Source organism: Balaenoptera acutorostrata, chromosome 15 (assembly GCF_949987535.1).
Source record: "Balaenoptera acutorostrata chromosome 15, mBalAcu1.1, whole genome shotgun sequence".
In the NCBI taxonomy this organism is placed as follows: domain Eukaryota; kingdom Metazoa; phylum Chordata; class Mammalia; order Artiodactyla; family Balaenopteridae; genus Balaenoptera; species Balaenoptera acutorostrata.
The window spans coordinates 40,986,142-40,995,694 of NC_080078.1; the positions used below are offsets into that span (position 1 = coordinate 40,986,142).

At 48.8% G+C, this 9,553-nt stretch overlaps 1 protein-coding gene across 2 annotated transcripts in view; it reads left to right on the top strand.

Moving 5' to 3' along the window:
- The window catches only part of KAT14 (lysine acetyltransferase 14), a 39,884-nt gene extending 31,831 nt beyond the window's left edge, over positions 1 to 8,053 (top strand). For both annotated transcript variants that reach the window (XM_057529135.1, XM_057529136.1), the window contains exons 7-10: positions 2,132 to 2,268; positions 3,178 to 3,353; positions 4,913 to 5,103; positions 7,076 to 8,053. In XM_057529135.1, coding sequence (XP_057385118.1) covers positions 2,132 to 2,268; positions 3,178 to 3,353; positions 4,913 to 5,103; positions 7,076 to 7,249 — 678 coding nt within the window. In that variant the 3' untranslated portion in view covers positions 7,250 to 8,053. The remainder of the gene's footprint in view (positions 1 to 2,131; positions 2,269 to 3,177; positions 3,354 to 4,912; positions 5,104 to 7,075) is intronic.
- The last annotated feature ends 1,500 nt before the right edge of the window (positions 8,054 to 9,553 follow it).

A 9,553-nucleotide genomic window follows, 5' to 3' on the forward strand; every position in this document is an offset into this window, starting at 1 on the left:
GGCTGAGCCCGTGTGCCACAACTACTGAAGCCTGTGTGCCTAGAGCCCGTGCTCCGCAAGAAGAGAAGCCACCGCAATGAGAAGCCTGCGCACCGCAACAAAGAGTAACCCCTGCTTGCCACAAATAGAGAAAAGCCTTCATGCAGCAACAAAGACCCAATGCAGCCAAAAATAAAAATAAATAAAAGAAATAAATTTATTCTTTTTTAAAAAAGATACTTTATTCCTAAAAAATACCATCATCTGAGCCTTCAGTGAGTTGTAATCTTTTTGCTGGTGGAGGGTCTTGCCTTGATGTTGATGGCTGTGGACTGATCATGGTGACTGTGGCAGTTTCTTAAAATCAGTCAACAGTGAAGTCTGCCTTATTGATTGACCCTTCCTTTCATGAGCAATTTCTCTGTAGCATGAAGTGCTGTTGGATAGCATTTTACCCACAGTTAGAACTTCTTTCAAAATTGGAGTCAGTCGTCTTAAACCCTGCAGCTGCTGCTTTGTCAACTAAGTTGCAATATTCTAAGTCCTTTGTTGTCATTTCAACAGTTTTCACAGCACCTGCACCAGGAGTAGATTCTAGAGTAGTGTTCCAGGCAGAAGCTGAGGGTGTTCAAACTGGTGTGGAAGCAAGGGAGAGGGAAGGGGTGGGGACTGTGCGCATCCAGGGCTTTCACACACCTCACCTTCCCATTTAACCTGATGCTGCTTCATGGGCTCAGGGGCCGCTGTAATCTCTGCTGCGTTACAAACCAGCCCAAAGCTTAGTGGCTTAAAACAGTAACTATTTAATTCCTCTTCTGAGTCTGTGGACTGGCTCAGCTGGGTGTTCTTCTCCTTCATGTGCTGACGGAAGGGGCACCCTGTGGATACACTCAGCTGGGAGCTGGGTCCTCCAGAGCCTGTCTCCGTGTGGCCGCCAGCCCTTCAGTGGTTGCGCCTGGGCACTGTGGCAGCTGTGCTCGAGGAGGGAGGAAGTGGAAGCCGCCGGCTCCGTTATGGCCTGGGCTCAGAAGTCCCAGAATGTTACTTATGCCATGTTCTGACTGGTCCAGCCTGTCCCAGGCCCGCCAGATTCCAGGGGAGGGGACGTTGACTCCGCCTTTCCATGTGGGGAGACACTTGTACCTTCAGGCACAGGAGGAAGCATTGGGCCATATTTGGAAACTGTATACCACAACTTTGAATTTCACTTTGAAATGCAAAGTCCTGGAAGAATTTCAGAGTTGGCCTTTGAAAGTTTTGGTGTCCGGTTTGGGAAAGTAATCAGAGCAAATTATTAAGGAAAGAATTCTTGCTCTTCTTCCAACAAAGTTATTTTCTATGCTAAGAGCAAGCTGTTTCTGCAAAAACAACTCAGGTTTCTAAACTTCATCCGACCCTTGGGAAACCACTTTATACATGTGCCTTTTAATCTTTCCATCTGAGCTCTTTGCTATAAAATCCTACTCGTCATGTTCTGTTACGACATGACCGAGGGCCCTGGAGCAGCAGTGTCTGGAGAGCAGACGTCTGCAGCCCTTCTGTGGGGACATCCTCTGGAGGAGCAGGACTGCGTCCCCCTTGACCCTCTGGTCGGGCCTCTCCGCTCATGCTGTGTTTTAGGGATGATAATCTGCATCAGTCCTGCTTTTGTCAGATTTACTTGGTAGAGACATATTGTAATAGATCCACATGCAGATGCAGCAGTGATTGACCCCCACGCCCCTGTGATAACAGAGACCACTCATGAGACAGGAGGCCTATGTGTGTTACCCCTCCCCCCGATGCTCGGACTGGTGAACATTTGATGAGTGGATTGACTGTGCCTTTATAGACAACATGAAACCTGGAGAGGCTGTAAATCCAGGGATCAATTCTGCATTTCACCTGTCTAAATCTCTTTTAAAATCTTTACAAAAGTTAAAAATTTTTAAAGTTATTTTGCTTTTAAACTATTAAACCGGAATTAGTTTTTCATATCCATTTTTATGTAAAGGTACCTATGAAGTTTGTATTGAACCTTGAGCTTTCCAATTAATTCCTGTGGACTTACTTTCTGACACATAAAAATGTTGTAAGTACTACTTATCTGTGGAAATTAAACCAATCCTTTGAGTAATTTTATTTTTATATAACTAGCATGTCTTTCTCATAGACTGCCTTGCCATCCAGGAAAGGATTTCGGCACCAGACCACAAAATTTTTGTACCGTTTGGTGGGGTCAGAAGATATGGCTGTGGACCAGAGCATTGTCAGCCCTTACACTTCTCGGATCCTAAAGCCTTACATCAGGTATACAGAGAAGAGCTGTGATGTCGAGAGTGTCATGGGGGGTAATGTTTGTGGTTTTCAAGCCCTGTTCCCCAGTTGGAGTGAATAAAGACCAAGACCTGTGAGCTGGCATCAGCAGGGACCGAGTCTGTGCTCTGTGTCCAGTCTCATCCTTGTCTTGTTTCAGCTGTACATTTTTGCAGAAAGGATGGTCCTTTGAAAGAAACATAAAAGGCAAGGATAAGTTAACTCTGTTAGATTTCATTATGATTATCATACTCATTGTTTTGTTTTAAATTTCAAAGTTGTATATATATTAAGTCGTCTGTGAAATGAAAAAATGGGATGATGTCTCAGTCGGGCCTGTATGTGGACTGCTGATGAGTCTCCTTGTGTAGGCAGCGCCCTGGACGCCGAGCTGGCCGGAGAGGCCCCAGCGCTGGGCTGTGCACGACTGACAGTTGTCTCTGCTGACCACGCTTGCTCTGCAGCCCCCAGTCATGCGGTCCTCCTGGCACAGCCCCGCCCTCCCGGGCAGACGCCGGGAAGCAGCAAGCAAGCCTCCTCCACCTCCTGGTCCCCAGCTGTCCTGGCAGGGTTGGGCCTTCCTCTCCTGGGCTCTGTCCTGTGTCACAGCACTCAGAGGGTTGAATTAGGATGCTGTTTCTGTTTCCCCATTCTGTTCATCAAGGCTCACCAGCACTAGTAGAGTTCCTGGCAGGTACTGAGGGGTTGGGTCTGACGAATGTTAATAGAATGAATTTTAAATTTCATACCAGAAAAAGTATTGTAGCTGTTAAGTCAGCCGCCATAAAAGTAGTGCAAATTAATTTAAAATTTCAAGCAGATCAAAGAGTTTTGTGAATCAAATGGCTGGGAATAATGGGTATTTTTCTTGACTTCAGTTTGTTTATTTTCTGGGTTCTGGAGGCGTGATTATGAAACAAAGCCACCCAAACTGCAGCTGCTGTCCCAGATTCGTTCCCACCTGCACAGGAGTGACCCTCACTGGACGCCAGAGCCGGATGCACCTCTTGATTACTGCTATGTCCGGCCAAATCACATTCCGACGATAAACTCCATGTGTCAGGAGTTTTTCTGGCCTGGTATGTTCTCCCCTCCCAAACTAGGCAGATCCATTTTCTGTGTCATTCACTTTAGCAGTTTTTAAAATGAGTGTATGTCATGTGGCCCCCAAAACCTTATATGATTTCATTCAGTTTGTCTCTGCTAACACAGAAATATTAAAATATAAACATCTCTTTCTTTCCTAAGGTCCAGAAGAAGCCAACAGTTAAATTAATAAACAGTGTTTTTGTTTGTTCCTCTTCCCTGTTTGTCTCTGGTTCCAGAATAAATGATTCACCCTGTTTTGCTTCCACATGTGTCTAGATCCCAGGTAATGTCCATCAGCACCACACAGGCTGGTAGCTTGGGCGTATTTGGACACTTTTGATTTTTCCTTAATAATTCTGTGTGCTTTGTTTATTTAGCTGGTCCTTTTGAGAGTGTTAGCACAGCCAAAAGTTGTTTTTATTCATTTATTTTTATTAATTAATTAATTTATTTCTGGCTGTGTTGGGTCTTCGTTGCCGTGCGCAGGCTGCTCTTCGTTGTGGTGCCCGGGCTTCTCATTGCGGTGGCTTCTCTTGTTGCAGAGCACAGGCTCTAGGTGCGTGGGCTTCAGTAGTTGTGGCTCGCGGGCTGTAGAGTGCAGGCTCAGTAGTTGTGGCACACGGGCTTGGCGGCATGTGGGATCTTCCCAGACCAGGGCTGGAACCCGTGTCCCCTGCATTGGCAGGCAGATTCTTAACCACTGCGCCACCAAGGAAGTCCCAAAAGTTGTTTTTAAAAAGCCAAATATCCCAACCACAGACTTTGAAAATAAGAATAAATCCAATGTGATTCGTGATTTTATCAGCCTTAACATATTGTCTCTGAAGCCATCGATCAAAGGAACACAATTTCATTGCTAAATATAAACACGTTCTTTGTGGATCTGTTTTACTGCGCTGCTTTGGAATGTAAAGGAAATAATACGTGTCTTCTAGGAGCTGGATAAGATTTTGTCAGGATGTCACAGTGCACGTGGTGGGGGGTGGGATGGGGCTGAAAGGAGCATTCTGGGAGTGTCTGCTACTTCCTGCCCCTACACTGGGTGCCTTCCAAACGTTAAGCATGGAGTTATGTTATATTTTACTCCTTTATTGTAAAATGTGACATTTGTACCAAAGAGCTTGTCCGTTGTCTGTGTACGGGCGGTCTCGGGATCTTTCCCCAGCCCGCTGGGGTCTGGGTATCTCTCATCTTACCCAAGGCAGACACTGAGGCGGGGCGCTTAGGGATGCCCCAGCTGGCGCTCGCGGCCCTGGAGGCCGAGTGCAACGCTAGGTGCGTCCAGTTCTGAGCTTGCGTGCTCTCTCCTACCCACCCTGTCCTGCTTCTCTTCTTTTAACATATGTACGTAGACCAGGCGATGCTAATTTTGATATTTTCTAAAATTCACTTTTTTATTTTTATGATCTGAATGTGTGGTGTCTATGGTAATGTCTCTGTCTCCAGTTTGGGTGTTTTAGCACGCAGATGCAGCTGAAAGCACAGACTGAGTGGCCTGTTGCTCACTAGCCCCCGAGCCCGGGCTGACCCTGCCGGCCTCTCTCCGTAGGTGTTGACCTGTCCGAGTGCCTGCAGTACCCGGACTTCAGCGTCGTCGTCCTCTATAAGAAAGTCATCATTGCCTTTGGCTTCATGGTCCCCGATGTGAAGTACAACGAAGCGTACATTTCATTTCTGTTTGTCCATCCTGAGTGGAGAAGAGCGGGGATCGCGACTTTCATGATTTACCATCTGATTCAGGTATGTTGTCTCTGCTCGCTGTCTGCCCACCTGCCGCTGGGCTTCCGGGAAAGGCTTGGAGGAGGAGGGGGCCAGCGCCAGGCGCCGCCAGTGAAGAGAAGCCGGTCCGTGTCGCTCACAAGGTTATTAACACCCAGAGAGCAGCCTTCACCCCCTAAAAGAGGGTCGCTCCTCACACCCAGGTTTCAAAGAAATCAGTCTGTGAACATGTGTAGTAAATGAAATGAGGAAAGTACCACCAGTGGGAGCCTAGAGCACTTGTACCGTCCATGTCGTAACTGCTGCTGCTCTTGGAATCACCACCGCGGTGACTCTGAGAAGTGGAAGTGAGAGGTGACTTTTAGTTCTTAAGTATTTTTAAACATTTTAGCAAAGCTATCAATCAGTAGTACGTGCATTCTGTTAATGCTGCTTGTTTTTAATTTTACTGTTGCTGTGAACCTTCTAAGTAATTCATCCCTTGATATATCTGTATCACCTTTGAGGAAAATAGGCCATATATTTATATACTAACACCAGAAAAACATGCAAGGATTTTTTTTCCCCCAGAATTTATCTGGAAGCTTATTTAGAAACCATTGGGTATGGAGCATTGTGTGTCACGTGGGCAAGATTCTTTTCAAATAGAAGATGGAGATGATTCAGTGTTTTTTTCTCCAGTTTTTAATGAAACTTGCTCAGTAATTCACAGATGTTGGTGAGAATCTTGAGAACCCTCTATCGAGGAATTGTATTCTCCTCTCCTCTCTTGGCAGTTAGTGTGAGGCTGTCTCCATGATCCCTGCCACACCCCGCCTTCACCCACCCCGTGCACAGGGCCGACCTCCCTGTGTCCACCCTCTCCTGGCAGGATGGCCACGGGCTTCTGCCTTCTCCTTCACCAGCAAGGGCCAGTGGATAGGGCAGGGGTGATGTTCTGGTGGCACACTCGGTCCTTACTGAGCCTCCCTGGCTGGGAGGAGGAGTGTCCGTCTTTGTATGTGGGTGCCTGGCCCCCGGCCAGACCATAAACCCCGGCCCAGACACAGTACCACCCAGACGGTCAGCTGTGCTTGGCGACGGCGCTGCTGGGACTGTGCCAACTTACAGTGTAAAGAGGACTCTCGTCCTTGGTGTGCTTGTAGTTCTTTCTTGTCCTAAAAATGCCTTTGGACGCAGAATGTGAGGGAAGCAGGGAAGAGAAGGAATCTGTCTACTTTTGACCTGGGATTGTAAAATCTCAGGAACTCATCAAGTCCAGGATCTCAGTGCCTCCTCATTAAAGAGCAAGTTGTGAATTTATGTGGCTTTCGGGGTACTTTCTTCTGTGTAGCTAACTAAAGAATCCAAGAACTCGCCTAGACTTGACAGAGCAAACATCACTCTTTTCCCCTAGGATTAGGCCCACGCTAAATGCAGAAACCTCAGTTCTGAGAAGTTTGGGAGTGATGAGAGGGTGTCTTTGGGATTCAGAATGTCTGTATAAGGTATTCAGGTTGTATAATTAAACAGAAGTCTTAATATTTCATATCTGGCTACATAATTTAACATTTTCTGGAAGGTCTAGGCAGGGAATTTTTACGATTCCCTTGCAGAATGACGTCTAGTTTTTAAAAGCAGAATGTCTCGTCTTGTCCTCTGTTTCTTCAAGATTGTTGTGATGTTGGTATTGATATGCTTGATGTATTTAAATGCAATTGAATATAAAACAATTGACAGTGAAAGATCCCTGTTGGCTCTTTGCTCCAAAGAGAAAAAGAACACACCCAGCTTACCGTCCGTTTCCTTGGTCTTGAACATTTTGGCGCAGTGTTTTGGTGGCGGCTGAGAAGGCTCAGGTTTCCTGCTTTTGCTGGTGCTGCAGTGTCTCAGCTTCAGGCCCCAGTGTCTCTGGTTTCTGTAACTGACTGCCTACACTTAAAAGTTACTTCACCCACTCATTTTCCCTCCGGCTTTTTTGTTTTCACCTTGTGTTTTTCCACTCTTTTGGCAGACCTGCATGGGCAAGGACGTAACCCTTCACGTCTCAGCGAGCAACCCTGCTATGCTGCTCTACCAGAAGTTTGGATTCAAGACTGAAGAATATGTTTTAGATTTTTACGATAAATATTACCCCTTGGAGAGCGCGGAGTGTAAACACGCGTTCTTCCTGCGGCTGCGACGCTGATGTGAGTGCACCCCTTCACAGAGGGGCACACGTGCTCGTAGAGGAGGGCCGTCAGTAGACCCCCAGCAGCAGGTGCTCGCTTCACCGCGGGTTCTGATCTCAGCCGAGCTGAGAGCGGCGTGGGCAGTGGCGTCAGTAGTGGGCGCCCCTTCAGCTGAGTCGCTGTCCAGCCCTTTCTGGACAGGCCTTTGCCCACACCTTGGACTCCACGGTCAACTAAGACTGGCAGGTGCGCTGTCCTTTGCCCGACAGCCTGTCGAGCCAGGAAGGTCCAAATTGGTGTTCTTGGGGAGAGAGATTCTGTCCCGTTTAAAGTGTGAGAACTGTGATCGCGGTTAAGGGTTCCTGCGGTGCTTCCTTCAGAGGCACTGTGCTGTCCTGGGGTGGTGAGATGATTACACGGTGGACGCCAGCCCGTCCCAGCCTGGCTGTGCTGTCACTGAAGCCAGGGGGACCCGTCGGGCACTCGCGGACTTTGGTCACGGTGTTCGTGTGTGACGTCGCCTCAGCTGTGCCCCTGTGAGCATCCCCCACCGGGGCCCTGGCCTGGGAGGCGGGATCCCATTCTCCCCTCCTGTGGCCGGAGTAGCTGAGCGGCCTGGCATTTCAGTTGTGCCCCTGGATGGAGGCAAGTGGCGGTGGGAGGGGAGCCGGCCGTGGACGGTCCCGTCTTGTCTGTGGAACGAGGCTGTTGGTGGGTTTGTGAGTGTTGGAGCTGGACTGTCAGGTGTTTTTGGATTTAGCAGGAACATTTCCAGAAGTATCCGATGTTCTCAAATAAAAATCTTTACTTGTGACAACCCATGGCCAGAGCTTCAGTCTCATCAGTTTGCTTTCAAACTCTGTTTAATTAAGAGCAGTAGCTCTTATCTTTTCGGGACATGAATCCCTTTGAGAATCCAAAAAAGGCTGAACACCCTCTAGAAAACTCTGCACATTTTAAATTTTGCATTGGTATTCCGTGGACCACAGGCATCTCTGTTCTGGAGGCTGTGCTTAGAGGGAGCTTGAATCCCCTTGTTCCAGGGGAATGTGTGTCGCCCCCGCAGGAAGAGTCTGCAGCTGTCCTGTCGCTTATCTCTGTTAACCTGGCTGGGATCGGGGCTCTCTTTCCCCTCCCCCGCATGAGGCCCCGGGCTGGACACGCAGAGTCACTCAGGTGCCAGGATCAAAGCAGCGATGGTCAGCCTCTGAAAAGGAGTCTTCTGGGCTCCTCCTCACCCTCTCCCCTTCCAGAGGGTCAAAACCAGCATTTCCCAGCCTGGCCCTGTGGGAACCCCCAACAGACTGGGAGGGGCCAGCTGTCACCTGCTGCCTGCTTGGCCTTTAAGGTTTAGGTTCTTAAGATTACAGGTATGTTATATTCTACTATCTGAGTGTGTCTGTTTTATGGCTAAAGTGATCGATTTTTTCACCCCAGACCTCGAGGAAGAGCTGACACTCGGGGGAGACAGGCGGTTTGAGCCCCAGCCCGTACGCGCCCCGGGTGTGTGTGTGTCCACGGACCTGCCCTCTCATACTTTCCTCTGCAGTGAAACTCCAGGGCTTCAAGACAGACCGATTTGCACTCTGAGTGACACCTTATAACTCGTGTCATTTTGAGAGAGAATTTCCAGGTGAAGGTGAATGGGGGCTGAAAAGCTCGTATGTTCACGTTTGGCCAAAACGTCTAGTATTCTAAAGTGAATGTGGCTAAAGGCTACATTAAATCAAAGGTATGTCTAGCAAAAGGCAGTGGGCTCCAAGTGGGATGGAAAGCAAAGGCCTGATCTCAGAGGATATCAGGAAAAACAAGAATTGCTGGCAACTGGGGCCTCTGGGGCGTAAGCCTGAGGCGGGGCCTCATGTCTGCGCCGCTGCCTGCCCTGAGCGCACTCAGCACCCAGCCAGCTGGGCTCAGGGGTAGGCAGCATTGAGCAGACAAGGTACAAGGTGCTAAGAGTAGGAAAAATGTCAGCCCCTTCCTGAGCTCTGAATTCTCCCAGTGACTCCATGAGGTGGTCGTACCGTTGCCTCAATTTTAAGGAAGAGAAAGTGGGCTTGATGAGTAAGTCTGTGCCAGGGCGCACAGACAGAAAGCAGAGGACAGGACCCCAGTCCTGGCACCGGCCCCTCCCTGCCTGCGGGGCGTGTGACGTTGGGGAGGAGTTCTCCCCGGGGCCTAAGGCCCCTGGACCCTGACAGGCGGCCTGGATTCAGAGCTGATTCGCTTCCCACTCTGACCTTCCATGTTTTCCTTGCTGGGCTCCCAGGTCAGCGTTTGTGGTCGTGTGCAAAGGCAGGTGTGTGTGAGTGTGAATGTTT